The sequence below is a fragment of the Gopherus flavomarginatus genome, chromosome 5, assembly GCF_025201925.1.
Source record: "Gopherus flavomarginatus isolate rGopFla2 chromosome 5, rGopFla2.mat.asm, whole genome shotgun sequence".
Taxonomy (NCBI): domain Eukaryota; kingdom Metazoa; phylum Chordata; order Testudines; family Testudinidae; genus Gopherus; species Gopherus flavomarginatus.
Window position 1 is genome coordinate 121902961 of NC_066621.1, and position 22237 is coordinate 121925197.

General features: G+C 41.7%; 1 protein-coding gene across 7 annotated transcripts in view; it reads right to left on the reverse strand.

Moving 5' to 3' along the window:
• The window catches only part of CEP128 (centrosomal protein 128), a 418732-nt gene that overhangs the window by 321151 nt on the left and 75344 nt on the right, over positions 1-22237 (reverse strand). For all 7 annotated transcript variants that reach the window (XM_050953220.1, XM_050953226.1, XM_050953223.1 and 4 more), the window contains 2 exons: positions 19029-19161; positions 16745-16905 (listed from right to left, as the gene is read on the reverse strand). In XM_050953220.1, coding sequence (XP_050809177.1) covers positions 16745-16905; positions 19029-19161 — 294 coding nt within the window. The remainder of the gene's footprint in view (positions 1-16744; positions 16906-19028; positions 19162-22237) is intronic.

Consider the following 22237-nt stretch of genomic DNA (forward strand, 5'->3'; position numbering starts at 1 on the left):
TGCTCCATTCCCTCCCACAAAGCACACTGCGTCCTCATTCCTCCTCCCTGAACATTGTGAAGTAGCTGATTTCGGATGGGAGGGGCGGGGAGGGGGGAGCTGCACAGCGCATCCATGCTCCTCCCATCCCCCTCCCCACAGCCTCCTGAATCTTGCAAAAGAGCTGATTGCTGCAGGAGGGAAATGCAAGGAAGGAGGGTGGAGGTGCTGATCTGCGGGGCCTGCCGCAGGCGGGAGGCGCAGGGGGGGTGGAGGGGAGCTGTTGTGGGGCTGCCAGCCCACCCTGGTTCCAAGTCCTGACCCGCTAGCTCCGACAGGCTGCTCTTCCAGAGAATCCCACAAGTAGTGGACAAAGTACTGTATTAGCAGATGAAAGCCAAACAACATTACAAGTTAACACTGTGTAATTTTAAATGAGTGCGTTCTCTGATAGATCAGCAACAAAACAAACATTAACCGGGATGACATTAAGTGAGGTGTTACTGTATTTATAATTGGCTCCATGTTTATTACTTTCCTCTTCAATCCCTTTTTATCTATAGGGATCCCTCTGATCTGTATGGAATAACAGAGAATGTCAGAGCAGAGTTTAGACACATTGTCATTACATTCTTTTAGCTGTGTTTTAGCTGTGTTTTAATTTGAAACTCAAACAAAGCAAAAGGGATAGTGCACTAATCTACTGTATTTCCACTAAGGACTTAATTTACAATAGTTTCAATTCAATTCTACAACATTTAATATGTATGAATGAGTAATTTCCTCTTTGTTAATAAGAATATGTATATTTCACTATTTGCATGTGTAACAATGGTCTTAACAATTAATAAATTAAAGCTAAATATTCCTATACTTATTAATTTTATTTAAGAACCAAACCCTGTAACCTCTGTAATCTTATTTAAAGCCTAAATCAAGTTTACATTATCCCTTTCATCTTTTACACAATAACAGTTCAGCCTGTTGTGGGACACTGGAATTACAGACTTATCCAGCCTATAAAACTTTACAATACGTTACATTGCGTTTCAATTTCTCTAATCAGATTAATTTTTATTATTACTTTTTAAAAACAGTTTCACAGTGTAGTACTCTTAACAAAACTGGGGAAAAGACACTGGAACATTGATCTTAACTCTTATGTCACCAAAATAACATCAATTATTTTTATCCAGGTCTCTGTGCAGAAGATTTCAACTAAAAATATTTGGAGCATCTATAAGGAACTATTACATTTAGATACTGGTTTATGGGACATAATAGATTTTCCTTCCTGCTCTGTACTTCCAGACCCTCACTTTAAAAAAAAAAAAAACAAATCAATAGCAATATGACGATAAAACTTGAAATCAAAAATAACATTTAGGTATATAAAATTCAACTGCAATGCATCACTCTTCAAAATGCTTATGAACATTTAAAGTTGGAGTGGGAGTAAGGATAAATTATCTGGTATAATTTACTATAAAAATCAAAGCTACTACCTCATACCACAGTTAGCTACTGTGAGGGTACGGCGCTTTGAATTGCAAGTGTGGTTGCAGTGTGAATTGCAAGTGTGGCCTAGCTGGGCAGGCGAGTGAGAGACAGAGGGGAGATGGCTAAACCCAGAGTCTCTGGCCAGGTCCACACTACAGTGTTAAATCGATTTAAACAGCGTTAAATCGATTTAACGCTGTACCCGTCCACACTACAAGGCACTTAAAATCGATTTTAAGGGGTCTTAAAATCGATTTCTGTACTCCAGCTAAACGAAAGGAGTAACCCTAAAATCGATATTACTAAATCGATTTAGGGTTAGTGTGGACGGAAATCGAAGTTATTGGTCCCATTCTTTTACTGAGCTACCCAGAGTGCACCGCTCCGGAAATCGATGGTAGCCTGGGACCATGGACGCACACCACCGAAGTAATGTGCCCTAGTGTGGACGCATAAAATCGATTTTATAAAATCTGTTTTATAAAATCGATTTTATTAATTTCGATTTTACTCTGTAGTGTGGACGTGGCCTCTGTCTCTTCTCCTAGATAAGCCTTGCTGGTGTGAAAATAGAATGAATTATATTGTGAAAACAGAAAGGATTAAATAAATGCTGTCTGTACCTTTAAGTAAAACTGTTGGAATGCTGCAATCCAAGTGTCAGGAATACAGACATTCACATAGAACAATTGCACCATTTAAGGGCAATTGGCGAAGTATTAGCCTTAGATCGATAAGAGTTAGTAAGGAAATAGGATATGCATGCTATGCCCCTGGTGAATTTTACTGTTTTGCTTTCTTTGTCCCTTTGTCTAATTCCCGCTCTTTTATCTGTATAAATAAGACTGACTGAGTCTTGCATGGCCACTCACATTATCTGGGTGTTATTGGTGGAGCGCTGCGTTAATAAAACAGAGTGGTCTGACAAATTGTGAGTCCTGATTCTAACTTTAACACTGGGGAGCCCAAGGACTAGGAGGCAGGGGAGGCCTGAACTGTTTTCTTGCCACTTGCAGTGTATGCAGCCCTAGTGAGCGAAGGGTCACCCGAGTGTCCTTGAGTCCATGCAGCCTCGAATCCATTTGCTCTGAGAAGAGCCAACTCCCGTCGAAGGGCAATCCTGGATGGAAGACTGCATCTCTTGGGACAGGCCCATGGATCGAAGCCAGCAACTGAGCCTCATCACTGTGGCCAACACAATGACCCTGGCAGCTGAATCAACTGCATCCCAGGCCATCTGGAAGGAACTTACCACCACAGTGGTACCCTCCTCCAAAATGGTGGCAAACTCCTGGCACAGGTCCTGGGGCAGGGAATCTTTCAACTTTTTTAGGGAGTCCCACAAATTAAGTTGTATCTGTCCGCTAGCGCTTGATGATCCAACACCAAAACGGTTGAATAAATTTCCTCTCAACTAGGTCCAGTTTCTTGGCATCTTTATTTTTGGGAGTGAAACTCGCCTATTCCTTTCATTAGCTGCAGAAATGACAAGCGACTCAAGGTGTGGGTGGGTATATAGATATTTAAAACACTTAGCATGTATGAAATACTTCTTTTGGCCCGCTTGGAGGCTGGCGGGATGGCGAATGGGGTTTGCCAGAGGACATTGGCAATCTTGAGAACCCCTTCATGGGCAATGTGACGCGTGAGGGGGCAGACACTGCAAGAATACTGAACAGATTGTCTGATTGCTCTCCCATTTCCTCCACTTCAAGCCCAAATTCGAGGCCACCCTCCAAAGCAGGGCTTGGTGCTCCCTTAAGTCATCGGGAAGGCTGGCCCACGAGGGTCCCACAACTGCCCTGTCTGGCGATGAGGAGGATGATTATGCTACTCAGAGAGGGACTGGGGTAATCTCCCTCTAGTTCACAATGGGCACCTGCTTCTCTCCCTTGACTATGGAGTCTGCTCCTGTCATAAACAGATAGCTAAGGGTTAATGTCTCTTTCACCCGTAAAGGGTTAACTAACAGTGACCTGAAACACCTGACCAGAGGACCAATCAGGAGACAAGATACTTTCAAATCTGGGTGGAGGGAAGTTTGGGTGTGGGTCCTTTGTTCTTGGGCTGTTCTCTTTCTGGGCTCTGAGAGGGACCACAAGAATCTCCAGGCTCTCTAATCTTCTGTTTCAAATTTGTAAGTACAACGGTAGAAAGACAATAGGCTTTTACATTGTTTTTCTGTATTTGCAAATGTGTAGTCTGCTGGAAATAGTTTAAATTGTATTTTTTCTGGATAAGGCTGTTTATCCATTTTCTATAAGCTAAAAGACCCTGTACTGTTTACCATCTAAACTGCAGAGATAAACCTTTTACTTTTTTCTTTCTTTTTTATTAAAAGCTTTGTTTTAAGACCTTTTTGAGTTTTCTCCTAGTTAAGGCCCAAAGGACTTAAGTCTGTGTACACCAGGGAATTGGTGGGGAGAAGGGAAAGAGAGCGGGGAGGGAAGGATAAGTTTCCTCTTTGTGTCACATTCAAGGAGCTTGAATCTGTATTGCCCTGAGGGAGGGAAAGGTAAATTTCCTCTTTGTGTTAGATTCATGGCGTTGAATCATGTGATCTCCTAGTTACCCAGGGCGGGAAAGATCTGGGAGGAGGTAAAGAGAGGGGAGGGAATGGTTTATTTCCCTTTGTTCTGAGACTCAAGGAATCTGGGTCTTGGGGCTCCCCAGGGAAGGGTTTGAGGACACCAGAGTCTATCAGGTGCTCTACTTAAGTCCTGATTGGTGGCAGCCTATCAGATCTAAGTTGGTAATTAAGCTTAGGGGAATTCATGCTAGTACCCATATTTTGGACGCTAAGGTCCAGATTTGGGAATTATACTATGATAGCTCCATATACCAATTCTAGTACCATGGGTGCCTGAGGCTGCCTCTCCATAGCAGCAAGGAAATACTGATGTGAGAACAGTACCGAAATCATTGGCATTTCCCATGCGTTCGAATAGGGCCATTGGGCTGGCCACTATGATACCAGACACCTCTGCGTTCTTGGGGAACCTGGATGCAGTATCCAGCCTGACTCATGAAAGATACCCCCACCCCCAAGCCTCTGCTTAAACCAAAACTCATCAGAGGAAAAAACTTGCAGAGAGCACTGAAGGGCGTTGGGAGACACACCTAGACCCCTCCTGACAAGGGTGACAAGATTAAGACATCTCCATTTGCATACAGAATGGAAAGCAGAGACAACTCCCCTAGCCTTATCTGCATGAAAGGTGGGACAGGAAGACATCTCAATTTATATACAGAATGGGGAAGAGAACTACACTGAACTCTGGGAACAGAAAAAGCAGGGAAGCACTGCATCATGGGAATCTCTGCTCCAGATGCTAATGAACCTATGTCTGCACACACCCAGCTTAGCAATTATCAAACCAATTCTAGTAATGAATCCTTAATTGAAGTAGCCTAGTTGCATTGTGAGCTCCCTGGAAGAAAACACCACCCATAGCCAAGAGTGATCAGCTCCTATTGTCTAGCCTAAAGAAAACCCTTAAATCATCATCTTACCTATAAACAAATCTAGTATTCTCCCTTCAACCATTGTAATTTCTCTACAAAAATCCACACTCATCCTCCAGTCAGTGTTCTGATGCTTAGATCCAAACTATGTATCAGTTCCACTGGGACTCCATATTTTCCTGACTGATCGTGCTGGGGACTATGCCTGTCTCCTGCCCTCAGGACCCTCAGCTACCAGCTGGGAACCCCGATCAGTTCAAGCTTCAGGGAGCGGGGAGATGCCCTTCTCTTTTTCTCTCTGTCTCTCTCTCTGTTTTCCTTTCTACCTTAGGTATTAACCTTTAATAATGTATGTTATGTTGGTTTAGCCCTCCTTGTGTAGTTATCACTATTATTCAAAAAATAACTTTTATGGTTAAGTTGTTTGCTTCTCTCGCTCTTGCTGAACTTTACTCTTTTGTGTTTTTAGCTTCCCCTATTCACTCTACAACAACGCTTCTTTTACCTAAGCTAAAGATCCCTGCAGCACCCAAAATACTGTGGGGTTTGCTCATCAAGTAGGTTACTGCCAGTACAATTGTGTTGTGAGAGTGGGGATAGGGATGTGCTGAAGCTGGGACTCATAAGGGTAACAGCTTGAAAGTGCTGCTTGACCCAGTCCATGGAGCCCAGGGGCATATAAGGAGAGTCACCTTGAAAGTGCTGTTTCATCCAGCCCAGTGAGTCCAGAGACATATAAGGGGTCAGCTTGACAGTGCTAATTGACCCAGTCTGCTCAGACTTGCTCTGCTAATTTATGTGTGGGTGTGTGGGTGTTCATCCGGTTTTGGGGCTGGAGAAACCCAGCCCTGGTGAACCTATGTCCTGCAGGATAGCTCTATTGGGAGGGGACTTGCAGAAAGCAGAAGTAGAGCTCCATATGAAAACACAAGTGACACAAGCAGTACATTGATAGAATTACAGAATCCCATTCCCCAGAAGAGTAACCCGAATAAATGAGCATACCCCAAAGTAATGGGTAAATCTGGTAACAACTGGCCTTGCTGCCATGCCGGCACTGTAGGAGCTGAGACTGTTTCCAGGGCCCACTGAGGTTGGAGCTGCCTTGGAGAGGGGCTAAAGTCCCACTCCGACTCCGAAGAGTCCCCTTCTGTTGACCAGGATGGGGCTGTGGACATCTGAGTGTGGTGGCTGACCCTGCAGGAGTAGTGCCTTGAATGCAGCAAGCGACACGTGCAGGGGGCCAGTGCTGGGAACGCAGAGACAAGTGCCATGAGGAGGAGCAGTCTCATGATGGTGAGGAGCGAGACCTGTGCTGCAGCGTCAGCTGGTGGGAGGGAAAACGGTGCTGGATGTGGGGGGACCAATGTCTCATTGCAGGTGACCTGCGTCATGCCTGCAGCGACTGGGATCATGGTGCCGGCAACCTAGGTTGTCTAACTGGGGACCTAGGATGCGGAGTCTGCCTCTATTATCGAAATTAGTTCCCTTTGAGGTGGCCCCGCACTTGGCTTGCCCTTAGAGGGGGGGAAACTTTGTTGCTTCCAATGACTACATGGCATCAGAGGGGCTTGCTGATTGTTAGCCACCTCGGTCACAGGAAGCAAGATTGGGTGCCTACATCCCCTACCACTCCCAGGCATTGAAGGCGGATCCCTAGGAGGGCTGAGTGGTCCAAGCAGCAAGGCACCCCCTTGCAGCTCTAGCGTGGGCGGATGGTCCGTACTTGATCCTTTGCCCAGTGCCCCCTGACCTTCTTGGTGCCAGAGGGGCTTCAGTTCTTTAAACACTTCTTGGACGCCGGTGAAGGGGATCAGTGCCAGATGAAGCTTGGTGCCAGCATGTTCCTCTCCAATGCTGAGGTAGAGTACGAACGGGAAGGCTCCAATGTCGGGCGAAGCATGGCCACCATGAGGAGACCCCATAAATGAATATCCCACTCCTTCTGAGTTCTTGGTTAAAAGTTCTTACAAATGTAGCACTTATCTTTTATGTGCGACTCTCCCAAGCACTTTAAGCAGCTGCCCTGAGGAGTCATTAACATGCATAGGCCTATTGCAGACTGAGCAAGGCTTAAAGCCCGGAGACCGGGGCATACCCTGCCTCTGGGCAAAGTCCCAATGGGGACTCTAATTTATTAACTAACCATTACACTTAACACCTAATTACTAACTAACTACTGTAAACAACTATACACAAAAGAAGGCAGACTAGCACTAGGAAAAACCACTGAACACTTACAAAGCAAGAGGAAGGTGCTCCGACCAACTGTGATGGGGAGGTAAGAAGGAACTGAGAGGGAGTAAGGCCAGTGGTGCCTAATATACAGATGCATGAGCGCAGCACTTCAGAGGGTACCATGACTGACCCTACAGACACCGCTAAGGCAAAAATCTCCGACAACTGTGCACATGGACATGAACGCACCTAGAATGGAATGGACATGGGCAAGCACTCCAAGAAGAATATTCTGACACCTTGTCTGCGGAGATGGGTGGCTACCACCGCAAGGACTTTAGAGAATACCCATGGATAAGCGATAGATCATCTCAAAAGAAGTATTTTTTACTGGAAATAATCTCTTTCCAGAACTTGACACACCTCCTGGATGTGGGATGTATTGTTATGTGGAAATATGCATCCTGGAATTCAAGGGCCAAGAACCAGTCCCCTCGTTCTAGTGCTGGAATTATTGTTGCTAGCATGACCATCTTGAATCGCTGGGTCTGCGCTAATTTGTTCAGTCTTATTAAGTCAAGAATGGACCTCCATCCTCCAGGTTTTTTTCTGGGTTAGAAAAAAATGGGAGTAGAAACCCTTCCTTCTGTGTTGTGTTGGTACTGGTTCTACTGCATCTACACATATGAGATAGTTTACCTCCTGTCACAGTAAGTGTTCGTGAGAAGAGTCCCTGAAGAGGACCAGTGAGGAAGGTTGGGTAGCGGGATGGACGTAAACTGGATGAAATAGCTAGTCTCAATGTTTTCTAATACCCATTTCTGTGACGTGATTTTTCATCACACTGGATGGAATGAAGTCAGATGGTCTCTGAACAGATGGATGGCATTGGATGAGTCGAACAATATATAAAGTAGGAGATGTTTCTGGTCCTCAACCCAACCCTCAAAACTGTTGTTTAGAGGGAGGTTGCTGGGAGTCAAGGTCTGGGAAGGGAATGGTCTCCATTTTGCAGGCCTCTGCCTCTGCCTTTGGCGGTCATAGTGCATCTGAGCTTGGGTGTAGGGTGCAGATCTAGAACTTTGCCCCCATTTTTCTTTTGCGTAAGCATATATATGCCCAAGGACCTCAGAGTCGCCCTGAAGTCTTTCAGCATATGAAGGGACTCATCCATTTTGGCTGCAAACAGCTTGGGGACTTCAAAGAGGAGATCCTCTACAACTGATTGTATCTCTTTGGGAAAACCCAAGGAAGTGAAGCCAGGAAGCTCATCATATTACTACGACTGCAACAACAGAACATGCCATCATGTCTGCAAACTCCAAAGAAGTTTATAAAGCTGTGCAAGCTAGGAGTTGACCTTCAGATATAAAGGCTTTAGATTGTTCCTTTTCCCCTCAGGTATGTGGTCAATGAAGTCAGACATTTTTGAGTAACAGGAGTGAATAAAGAGTAAGCTTTACTCCCAAAAAGGTCCAATCTCTTCCAGTCCTGGTCATATGGGGTGGATCAGGAATGCTGTTGTCTGCCCTGCTCGTTCTCAGCCTCTACCTCCAGAGAGTTTGGTGTAGGGTGTGAAAATAGAAATTCCATCCCCTCAGAAGGGACATAATACTTTTTATCTGCTCTTTTGCAGGTGGGCGAAATTGCTGACCCAGTCTTGGCTGGGTCAATGAAGGGCACGATTGGAGGAAATTGAAGTCTGGAGGATGCCCAGCAACTTATGTTGGGACTCAACAACTTCTTGCAGAGGTCTCTCCAGTGAATCTGCAATGTTCTTCATCAGTTCCTTGAACTGTTTAAAGTCATCCCCTGTCCTGGATTATGGTGGCATGACAGCTTCATCCAGAAAGGAGGATGAAAAATTGGCAGCTGGTATGACTTCTCGATCCGACGTCTCCTCTAGTCCCTCAGCTGCCTCTTCTGAAGGTTCAAAGTGTCCAGGTGCAGAGGGTGATGGTGAATGCCTTGACCTCTTCCTGTGTGAACTGAAAGGCTTGGTCAGTGTGTTGTGAACACTATCCTATGTGTCCTATTAAGACCACTGTCATGGAAATGCCAATGGTGGTGGCATCCATGAGTGTCTGTATCATCCTTGAGTTTCAGGTCTCAGGTGGTATTCATGTTGCTCTCGTGGACCTGGTCTGGTAGCTGTGTGGATAGGCGAGGAGTAAAGGGAGGAGTAGATTTCATCATCATCCTCCTAGTTACTGGATAAAGGAAGAGCTGTTCTGGATGGTGCGGTAAGTTGGGTATTGAAGGTGCTGGAGCAAGGTCGATACCGAGAAGTGGCAATTCCAGTGCCAAGGAAACCAGAAGATCTTTATGGTGGATAAATTGCTGCGGTACCAATAGCCTCGGTACCAAGGAGGTGTTGTCAGCAGTACTGATGCCTTTACCACAGTTGTTGATCCCCAGGGTCATGTGCTATGTGCTGTAGAGGCAAAGTGGCACCAGCACTGCAGATCCAGCGGTACCGAGGCAGGGATGGCAGGTTTTCCTTCAGAGCCTTCTTCTGAACCAGCCTACTTAGGGTCTTTGGCTCACACGATACCCATGGTATTGGATGGTCCTGCTACCTCGGAGGTGAACAGTCTCAGTGCAGTCGGTACCAATGAGGTGTAACAGGTCGGGAAATGTCTTTTTGGCGATTCCTGAGAAGGGGAGATCAGAGCCCATGTCTTTGTCATCTTTTTGGCGAAGCGCTCCTTCCTCTGAAAGGGTGGTGGAGAACCTCCGTCATATGCCGCCATTGGAGACCGGTGCCCAGAAGGGGGTCTGTAATCCCAGATTGGATACCGGACTCAGAGACTTATCCATCATGAGGAGTTATCGCTGCAGATCCATTGCTTTCCCGGCACGGGCCTTGAGATTGTGGCAATGGGAGCACTTTTGTGGTGTGTGTATCTTGCCAAGGCAGCGAACACACTGTGAATCCCCATCAGATCCTGGCATGTCTCTCCAGAGAAAAAATACAGGCTATTTTCCTTTTTCTCTCTTGCTACTGTTGCTGCCTTCCTAGGAAGATGACAGTGGGAAGTGAAATAGGAAGTACAGGGTATTTTCTTATGAGACAATCAGACCAGTAAAACAATGGATTTCTAACTTACAAACAGTGGCATTGTCTCTGTCTCAGCCCTCCTCCAACAGAATTTCCACGAAAGCAGAAAATCACCATTAGCAGAAATAGTCCAATATTTGAGGAAAAAAAAAGAAAAAAAAAGAGCATCTAAAAATCTGGAAAAATGATTTGTTCACTTTTGACAGTTAACTATTTTTATTTTTAACAAAATTACCTTCATGAAAAAAGACAGAATGCTAAAATAATATTTTATAATGAGAATTTTAAATATTTCTTATTCAATATTGCCATAACTGATCACATTTCCAATGAGTTATTTGTTAAACTTGAGCGCTTTTAAAAAAAGTATATTTCATTAGCCTGGAAATTTTATCTTAAATACAGCACTCTAAAGCAAATTTTGCTAGCACCAATTTGAGGGAGATCCATAAATATGTTAACACAAGCAACAAAAAAAATCAGTATTTTCTCATCTGATTTTGTAAATATAAGCATTTTGAACACAAAGTTAAGCCTCCAGATATCTTACCATCCCATTTTAGCTTAGAGAAGTCCTCAACTTAGTACTTCTTCTAATTACAGATGACAAATTCATTACTAAAAACAGGTCCTGGGAAAAATGGAAGTTTTATTTTTCTGAGCAGGGTGTTCATGCTTTGATATAATTTGATTACACAATAATAATGGGAATTAAGCAGTTTGTTTCAGATGCAATCCTATCCTGATTTTAATGGTTCAGTTCTTATTATTGTCCATTTAAGCTATCTAAACTTGAGTAATAATAAGCACTAGCGTACAGCACTTCAAAGAGCAATAGACAGGTTTTAAGAGTATTTTTTAAAGAATTGCACCAAGTTCTTTTTATACTTTGTTATCTAGCTTTCTAAAAGTGTTATATACTTCAGGATCTCACTGGTTACTCACTATTGATATATCAAAGTCCTTAATAATATAGGACACCAGTACTTTCAGCCTGGAGGATAACTTGTAATGTCATATAGTGTAAAAGCAAGTAGGTTGTCCTTGCAGGTTGCCCTAATGGTTAGTGTGAAATAGACCAATAGCAGATCCATGGAGAGGATTCTACCTTTGAGCAGAAAACCTTTCATTAGGATGTCCCTCATAACTACAAATATTTTTCTGTTTAGCTCTGTTACCTCAGAACCATTTAACTCCTTCTGTGCAAATGTAAGCTAGTTGTTTGCAGGTGTGAGAGGGGAGACCTGATGCTGATAGTTAGTAGTTGGTAATGTGGCTTAGCTTTCAGTTAATAGATGTACCAGACCCAGGAGTCCGAAGAATAGAATGAAATTATTTTAATACAGAATTTAATAATTCAGTACATTTCAATATATTTCAGATATGCTAGCTGCTACCCATAACATCTGAACACCTTCCACATGAAATCACTAGTAATAGCTAACTTCCTAGATAAGATTGCAAATATATAAAATCTCCTTATGTTTTCCCTTTAAAATGAGATTGTCTGATACTGTTTTCCAAATTCTCTCACTAATAAAGATCTTAATTTACTGTCAATGAATTTACATATATTATGTCACTTTATGGCTTACATGCAAGATAAAATAATACCTATTAAAAGACACTTTTCTAAATTCCAAAAAACATTGCATGAATTTTTAGCCCCAAGACTGATTCTCATTTAAGTCAATGAACGTCAAGTGACTACTAAAAGCCTATGCAATGTTTTTAAAATGTACCCCTTATTTCTCCTGATTGGCATAATAAACGCACTCTAAAACAGATTATCCTTCAGGGACTTCACCAGAAGTGACAAAATTGAAGTAAGTTCAAAAATACAGATCTCAGAATCTAAAAATGTATGATATCATGACATTTCTGCTAATAATCAATCAATACAAAACTTTCAGTGCATAGAGTGCACATTTCTACTTAGATGTAGGCTCCTTGACAGAGAGACTATGTCTTCATTCTTTATGCAAGAAACTATGCACACATAAAACACTATATACAGATGATTAATAATTGCACTGATACTTTCCATACATAGAATTATGGTTTGACAAATATGCATTTCTACTCTTTAATTCTTCTAAGGTTTATTGTAGTTATAGTGCTGCAGAAGTGCAGCAGTAGTAGAATATACTGTTTCAGATAACTAGGTACCTCAGGAGTCCAGTTTTAGCTCAAAAATATTATGGAGATGGGCGTGATGCTTTTGGTCTGAGAAATGGGAGCAAGCAGTAGATCTCTAAACACTCCCAAAAATCATTCCACAGAGCATTGATAGCAGCCTCTGAGAATGTCAGATCTGTATTTTCATAAAGATGTGTAATAGGTGTTAATGATAGGAGCAAAAAGAGGTGGAAGACTCAGTTGCCAAAAGAAGGAGAATAAGACAGAGGTGAAAATTCTGCAAGGTCATAACACTGTTCAAAGGGGTTTAGAGAATAGATATTAAAGGAGGGTCAGAGTAACTATTTCAGTGATATTCAAACTGAGGCTTGCGAGCCGCAAGTGACTCCTCAATGTGCATCCTGCAGCTCTTTGCAGCACATATTAAAACACTGTGTGATTTTAATTATTAACCTAACTTATTAACTAATCAGGATGCTTTTACTACACCTCTACCCCCATATAACACTGTCCTCTGGAGCCAAAAAATCTTACTGCGTTATAGGTGAAACCGCGTTCTATCGAATTTGCTTTGATCTGCTGGAGCGCGCAGTCCCCCTGCCCCTCCTCCCAGAGGACTGCTTTACCACATTATATCCAAATTCGTGTTCTATTGGGTCACATTATATCGGGATAGAGGTGTATGTTAACAATTGTAGCTGATAAAATAATACTTGGTCAGTCATTTTGCTGTGAGAATAATATACACACACACACACACACGGCTGGATTTAGGGGCAGGTGACCCCAGTGACCACCTGGGGTGCCGGGCTTAGGGTGCTGTTTTTGTTGTTAGCGACAAAAAGGAAAATAGACCATTTGAAGTAAATTTTTCATGTATTCTGTATGTGGATTCATTTTTCATTAACCCCTGAGAATGTTCTAGACCTTTGTGGAATCTCATGGAACCTTCCAGACTCTTTGAGAACTACATTTTCCTTGAACCTCCCAGAATGTTGTCAGCCATGCCCTCATGAGTATATAAGGCACAGGATAGTCTGGACCTTGTTTTACGGTGTAATTGTGAAAGTGTATTTGTGTTTTAAGATTTGAAGAGTATAAGTAGTGACTAACGAAGGACATTTTTAATGAGACACCAAAGATATCTAATGAACCCCTATCTATGAAACAATATAAAAGAAATATTGTTACTTCTTTTGTAATGTTTAATACATATTGTTTGATTACTTTCTAAGACTGTGGAACATAGACTTTTGCTGTCCCTAATACAGTGTGTTTAAAAAAGCCTTCAGGAGCTCCGTATAGAAAGCAAAAAAATGCAATTGCAATCTAGATTGCAGCAAGGGGCAAATTTGACAGGAAAATATCTGAAAAAGAACAACACAGACCAGGCTTTAGGCAGTAGCAATCATTTCAGTGCAGAAAAAATTGAGGAGTGAAGTGTAAATGATGGAAGTCCTATTACTAAGGAATTAGCAGATTTACCTGATGACAAAGAATGGAAATATAAAGGAAGTGATGGGGAATCATCCAGTTTTCCTGGTGGTATAAAGGAGAGTGATGATAGAGAAGAATTAGCTCACATGAAAAGCAGAGTAACGACAAAGAAAAATCTGGTTTACATGAAAAGGAGAGAAATGATGAAGAATCAGCCACACATGATGACAGAAACAATGAGAAAAACTGCACACCACAGACTGATACATCAGATCCTGCTTTATAGCCAGTGATCCTAAACTCTGCCATACAATTTTGAACACGACTGGCAAAATCGAGGCTATGACGTTTCCCGTAAATGAGCAGAAGTAACTCTTCTCAAAGTCACACTGCAAAAGAGTGCATTGGCTAGTTTACTCAAAATCAACTGACAAACTAATCTATTTTTCTTGTAAAATCTTTAACAAGAATGCCAGATTGTTGCTTGTGCTTTCTGGGTACAATTGCTGGCATAATTTAGCTGATGCTCTGAAGGAACATGAAAAGTCACCAGGTCATTTTACGGCCCAATCCAAATGGACGCGAGTTGAGTCCAGGCTCAAGCTGAATAAATGCAAAGATGCAGAAAACCAGAACATTATTCAATGTAGAAATGTAGAAACCGAGCATTGGAGAAACATGTTCAAGCATCTGATCTGAATTACCCTTTTCCTTGCAGAGAATAATTTGGCTTTCTGGGGCTCGTCTGATATATTGTTCACTGAACAGAAGGGTAATTTCCTTGGTTTGGTAGAGCTCCTTGGGAAATACGACAATGTCATGTGTAAGCACCTACATAAACTAGTTTGTAAAGAAGCTATGGACCATTACTGCAGCAAAACAATTCAAAACTAATTGATCAACTTTACAACAAGGAAGGTGCTTAACAACATATTGATGCAGCTCAGCAAAGCAAAGTACTACGCTGTAACAATGGACTGCATTACCAACATTAGTCACAGTAAAAAATGATGCCATTTACATAAGATTTGTTGACAAGAATGGGTGTCCAAGTAAAGGAACACTTGATCTCTTTCCAGTCTGGACATCTCTACTGGAAAAGCCTACCAGAACTGTTTATGAACGTTTGGAATGAGAATAAAATAAAGCTTCTGGATTGCCATGGCCAAGGCTATGACAATGGCACAAACATGAAAGGAAGAAACAGTGGCATCCACACAAGGATCCTTGACTTGAATCCAAGAGCTTTCTTTATGCCTCACGGCTGCTATTCCCTCACCCTGGTTATGTCAGATGCAGCGTCTTCTTCTTTAGATTCAGTATCTCTCTTTGGAGTAGTGCAAAGAACATATGTCTTGTTTTCAGCATCAACTATCAGGTGGAAGATATCACAATGTCATAAATCTGACCATGAAGCCACTAAGTGACACTCGCTGAGAGAGTTGCATTGACAACGTAAGGTCAATGAGATACCACGATTGTTGTTTATGATGCCCTGATGGAACTGACGCAGTTGAGTAGAGGCCAGAATCCAACACAAGGCGCAAAGCCCAGTAAACCAGATCAATGACTTTAAATTTCTGGTCTCAAAAGCAATTTGGCATGATATCCTGTTCCAAGTCAATGTTGTAACTAAGGCATTACAAACTTAGTAGATGGACATTGTGACCACTACTACTTTGATGAGAAGCTGACTTGATTTCATTGTGGCCTACAGAGACAACAGATTTGAACATGCCATTACAGCTGAAATGCCATCACAAAGAAATGGTAGAAAACTTAGGAGTTGAGACTGACTTTAAGGAAATTCATATTCATCATAAGAAGAAACAGCTTGGTTACAAGGGCAGAGATATGGTGATAGGAAGCTTGGATGAAAAATTCAAGGAGGTGGTTTTTTGGTTGCTTGTTGACACTGCTCAAGTGTCCATCAAAGAAAGGTCTAGACAAATGAAGCACCACAAAAAGACCTGGAAGTTTTTATATGACCTTAGTAAGCAGGAAAACACTTGAACAATTGTACGGACCTTCACCAGACTAACACATGGGGAATGTTCAGATGTCAATGATGAAAACCTCTGTGTTGAACTGGACAACAGCGATCACATTTTGCAACAAAGGAAGCACTCTCCACTCCAAGTTCTTCTAATAAGTCATGATGCAGAGCTGGAGAACACTTTTCCCAATGTGTCGATACTTTGAGGATTCTGCTCACGCTGCCGGTCGTAGTCACAAGTGGTGAGCGCAGCTTTTCGAAGCTCAAGCTCATTAAAACGTATTAAATTGCTGATGGCCAATGAAGAAAATGACATTGCTTGCTGTTCTATTGCTTGAAAATGGCATTGTCCAGTCTTTGGATTTCTGATGCTGTGCTTCAGTTCGGAAGGGCAAAAGGCAAGTACAGAAACTTTTTGAACTGAAGGATAGGGTTAACATTAGATAGTGTCACCTACTGTAACACTATTTAATACTGGTCCACTCAGTGTTGGTACACAGTTCAATTTCTTCATGTTAGTACACTTCAGTTATTCTTAAAATTTTTAAAAAAGTTTCTATAAACAATTCTTTTTATTTGCTTACATATGGCATAATTTACAGATCCTAGCGTACAGATTTATCATTTTATGAGACAGTGATAAATCATGCATGCAAATCATGTATCAAAGTCATTAAATGGGCTACAAATGCAATAAAAAAATAAGGTATTCAAAAGTTTAACAAATGGAGGGAGAGCACCTCAGATGCTCTTCACCTGGGGCACCATCTGTTCTGGGGCTGGCCCTGTATATACATAAAAATAGTAAATAAAACAATGAATTCACATTACTGTGGCTCTCTTTTTTAATGTTAACCACTAATATGGCTTCTGAACCACTAAGATCTGAGTATCACTGGAATATTTGTTTTGGAGTTTTATGTCACCACCCAACCTAGCACATCACTTACCACAAACACATAGGAAACCACTTATAAAGAAAATGTTACCTGTATGTGCATTGCAAGTTGTGCTTTCTCCTTATCCTTGTGCTCTATGCATCGCTTCAGCTCCTCTACCTTTGACATGACAGCACTATGATTCAGCTTTGCTCTTAACTCCAGGATCTGTTTCTCCAACTCTTGCTTCTCCCGCTCAGACCTTTCAACAACTACAAAACATTGTGAGCCATTTGTGAACAAACAGAACTGATACGCCAAATGAAAGAACTAAAACGTAGAAATTAAATTTCTCATTCCTATCTTTGCAGTACTATTTTCTTCTTCCCATATAAATTATGGGGTATTAATGGGAACATATGAATATGCCACAGCTATTGATTTTATCAGTGCATAACCAGAAGATACTGAAAGTTAAAAGTATGATTTCATAGCTAGGAAGACATTAGCCTTCTATTCACTGCAGCCAAGCCATTTCATGTTCTCTTCCTAGGCAGATTTATTTTAGGAGTGAAAAAAACATGGATGAAATGGGAGTCTTACCATTGACTTCCAACAGAGCCAAAATTTAACCACATTAAGGTAAAGTCACAAGATCTGGATGCTATACTATTAGAGAAGAATACTTTATAAAAAAATTGTCACAATGTATCACTTTTTACTATATCTAGGTAACTATGTGAAGTTTCCATTCTTATCCAGAACTTATATGGTAAATTTCTATCTAAAAATTGCAGTGATTATAGCAGCTGTTCCTCAGCTGACAATCAAGGTTCTTCAGTTTATAACCCATTAGAAATTCAGAAAACCTCAGTCCCTACCCCTTTGCATGACTCTCTCCTCTAACCCCAGACTACTTTCTGTTGAAACATTTGTTTAAAGCTCTATTCCTCTTTTTGGTAAAATTGCTCCAGGACAGGTTTTGTTTCTTTCTTTGCATTTTTATAGCAACTTTTTCTAGCATAGTTATTATAATTGAAAAACAAGTGTTGGAAAGGAATTTTAAATGTACAAATAGGTTTAATTTTAAGCAAAATGGTCACTTTATCATGTGGTTCAAAAATGGCTAACAATTCACCCTCTTCTGAAAAAAATAAAGTATTTGATATAGGACTATAGGTTCTTCAGTTTTCTGGGGAAGGGAAGATTTTTATAAACATGGAATCACAACTCCATTTTAATGACCATGAGAATCTGTCTGGATGCAAGAGGAATTAAGCAGCTGTAACATGAAGTTACAAAAATAGAAAGCAGGACTTAACCAAGCTGATGAAAGATTCATTGGGATATTGAACCTACCCTAGAAACCACCTAAATCACACAGAAGTGTGTCACTATAAATGATAGACCATAGTGACTCCAGAAGATATTGACTTTTTTAAAAAACACACAAGTCAAGATGCATTTAGAGAGCTCAAATACAGATCAATTCGTAATTTTTTATCCAAAAATACTTTAGAGACATTATAGCCTACTATGCAATTACCTCTTGAGATTTTAAATATATTTTTAAAATTCTGAATACCATGACCTATTTTCACATTTCTAAGATGTCGCAAATACAAGCATTAACTGAATGTGATTGAAACTATATTCTCTACAGGTTTCAGAGTTGCAGCCACGTCAGTCTGTATCCGCAAAAAGAACAGGAGTACTTGTGGCACCTTAAAGACTAACAAATTAATCTGAGCATAAACTTTTGTGGGCTGCAGCCCCACTTCATCCGAAGAAGTGGGCTGTAGCCCACGAAAGCTTATGCTCAAATAAATTTGTTAGTCTCTAAGATGCCACAAGTACTCCTCTTCTTTTTATATTCTCTACTTCTCCCTAGAATAAGTTGTCATTTCTGAAGGACAATTTGGAGGTTTAACAGACAGTTTAGCAGCCTTCTTAAGGAAAAATCTACACAGAGAGGTGAATCTTGCACTGTGCTGCAATATGTCAAGAGTTAACCTCACAATAGGTAGAAATACCAACATCTCAGAAAAAGACTATCAAAATTTGTGTGTAAATCCTTTGATACTATGAAAACGGTTCAAAATTTCTGTTCTGTGAAGAAACCATTGATGCTGCTCAATTTAATACTATAAATTTTGATTTTTTTTTAAATAATCAGTATGAAGATAATGTATTTCAGTCTTCTCATAACTTTTGTTTCTCATAACTACTTAGCTACTAACATCTGACACCAGTACAAACAAAAGTTAATTGAGCCCAGAAGATAACTAGCTGTATTAGTTCAACCAACAGAGGATCTAGATTACAACTCAAAGACAAAGATTGTTCTCTTGCAAAGTCATAAATTTATGTCCCAAAAAACAGGAAAAGGCTGTACCTGATCTAATTCTCCTGTCGTCCTCTTGCTCATCATGGTAGCTTTGGTGGTGCATGGCAACCTGTGAAACTTGATGCTGCAAATCCACACGGTTCGCTTCTGCTCTCAATAATTGGGAATGGAGATCCTCAATCTAACAAATAGACAAGTACCAAACATTTAATAAAACAAAACAAAAATGCAAACAATTCTACCAAACACCATAAACATTAAAAGACTTGATATAATTACCACTTCTTTAGCAGATCCCTAAGTGCTCAGAGAGGGCAAGCATGAAAGAAATGAAAGTTCATTCCTAAATATGGTCAGAAAGGGATAATCAAAACACCAGACGAGCTAGTATAAATCATCACATTGGCAGTTGCAAGGAAAGGCTTTAATCTAAACCAGGCCATGTTCTAATCATTCTCACATGCTGTAATTATCTTATTCTATCTCTATTTCTGATTTGGGGGGGGGCGGGGGCAGATTGCAGTCATCAGAAGTGTGATATTAACATATCAACGCTTCTTTAGTATAAGAGGATTCTGCAGCTCACTTTCATTTTCTTTCTCAATGTATTGTATGTTACATATTAACAATACTGTATAATATTAACAATACAAAGAACATTTGATAGAGCACCATTAACGTGTGTGTTATAACAAGCCAAGTACAGAACCAGAATTAAAGCAAGAAATATTATTCTTAATCCATCTCACTGTGCCTAGGTATTTCAGCATGTGTGAGACATTACATCTTCTGAGATACTTACACACAATGGGCTGAGTTCAAAATAAAACAACAGTACAGATTTCTGAGTTGAAAATGCTAACAAAAGTCAAACAATGAATGCTAATGGAACTGAGCCCCAAATCCCCCTCAACCAATTTCATCTCTTTTTCTAGCTCTCCAAAAAAGAGGGAGAAGGTAAAGCACTGAGTAAATAGGGAGAGTTTCTGATGCTAAAAATATCAGAGAGGTAGCCATGTTACTCTGTATCCACAAAAACAACAAGGAGTCTGGTGGCACCTTAAAGACTAACAGATTTATTTGGGCATAAGCTTTCGTGGGTAAAAAACCCACTTCTTCAGATGCATGGTGTGAAAATTGCAGATACAGGCATAAATATATATTGGCAAATGAAGAGAAGGGAGTTACAAGTGGAGAACCAGTGCTGAAGGCCAACTCAGTCAGGGTGGATGTGATCTACTCCCAATAACTGATGAGGAGGAGTCAATATCAAGAAAGGGAAAATTGATGTTGTAGTGAGCCAGCCACTCCCAGTCCCTATTCAAGCCCAAATTAAAGGTGTTCAGTTTGCAAATGAACTGGAGCTCTGCAGTTTCTCTTTGAAGTCTGTTTTTGAAGATTTTGTGTTGAAGAATGGCTATGTTTAAATCTGTTATTGAATGTCCAGGGAGGTTGAAGTGTTCTCCTACTGGCTTTTGTATGTTACCATTTCTGATGTCTTATTTGTGAACATTTATTCTTTTATGTAGCAATTGTCCAGTTTGGCCAGTGTACATGGCAAAGGGGCATTGCTGGCACATGATGGCATATATCACATTAGTAGATGTGTACATGAATGAGCCTCTGATGGTGTGGCTGGGTCCTATGATGGTGTCCCTAGAGTAGATATGAGGACAGAGAAGGCAATGTGGCCTGGTACCGGCATGGACATAACGTTCCGGGCTACTTGCAGGGCCTCTGGCGAACAGGGCATCCGGACATCTGGGGAAGCCTGCTCAGAATGGTCTGGGCTATTCCGCTCAACCTGAGTGGGAGGCCTGGAGGTCGATGGGGACCAAGGACTGACCAACGTGGGTCTAGCCTCTCCCCCAGTTTTCCTTCGGTGCCACGGCGGGCCTCTTCTTAACCTTCTTGGAGTGCCCCACAGATAGGGAGTGGTGCCAACTGGTAGATGGCACCAATGGGTCGCTGTGCCCCGACACTGCAGTACGTGGTGCCGACTTGGAGCGGCGCGCCAGAGTCGGGGTCAATGCCGACACCATCAGGATAGCCCGGAGCCAAATGTCTCTTTTTCTCTTGGTCCAAGACCTGAAAGACCTGCAAATCTTGCTGAGATGAGTTTCACCCAGAAAGCATAAACAGTTTGAGTGCGGATCGCTCACTGGCACCGGTCATCTACAAGTGTCGCACAACTTAAAACCCCCCGGGGCGTGCCCCGGTCCAGGCGCACTAAACTAAACTAATCTAACTACTTCAACAACAGGTACTACTACACTGAACAAACAAGAGTTCTGGAGGAAAGCTGCAGACAAGCTGGAGCAGAGCAGTTCCGAAGCACCTTCACTGGCAGCAAGAAGGAACTGAGGGTGGGGGGAGTGAGCAGTGCCCCTTATACCACGCCGTGGAAGCACCACTCCAGGGGTCGCTAGGGGCGTTCCTCTATGGGTACTGCTAGAGGAAAAACTTCCAGTACTGGTGCAAGTGGCGAGCACGCACACCTATTGTGGAATACACATGAGCAATCACTCAAAGAAGCAGCGTAGGGTATAAGGAGAGAGTCTAAATAGCCAGATAATCCTGCTGTAAAAGTGCCAATACCTGAGATGATGGGGTGTCCAGGATTTCCAGGTTTATGAATCTTGGATAGCAGATAGAATACTCCTAGTCGGCTTTCTACAGGTGTGTCGGTGTAGATTTGTCCCCATGCTGTAGCAGGGAGTTTCCTGAGCAGATGGTGTAGTTTCTTTTGATACTCCTCAGTGGGACTGGAGGATAGTGGCCTGTAGAATGTGGTGTTGGAGAGTTGCCTGCCTGCCTTCTGTTCATAATCCAATCAGTTCATGATGACTACAGCACACCCTTTGATTATGTCAGAGTTGTTTCTGAGGCTGTGAACGGCACTGTGTTCTGTATAGATGTATTTATGGGGCAAGTGATGCTGTTTGTTCACAATTTCAGCCTGCGCACATCTGTGGAAGCACTCTATGTAGAAGTCCAGTCAATTTCCCCTCTCTTGGTATTGACACCTCCTCATTAATTATTGGGAGTTGACCACATCCACCCTGACTGAATTGGCCTTCAACACTGGTTCTCCACTTGTAAGGTAACTCCCTTCTCTTCACATGCCAATATATATTTATGCCTGTATCTACAATTTTCACTCCATGCATCTGAAGAAGTGAGTTTTTGACCCACGAAAGCTTATGCCCAAATAAATCTGTTAGTTCTTAAGGTGACACTGGACTCCTCATTGTTTC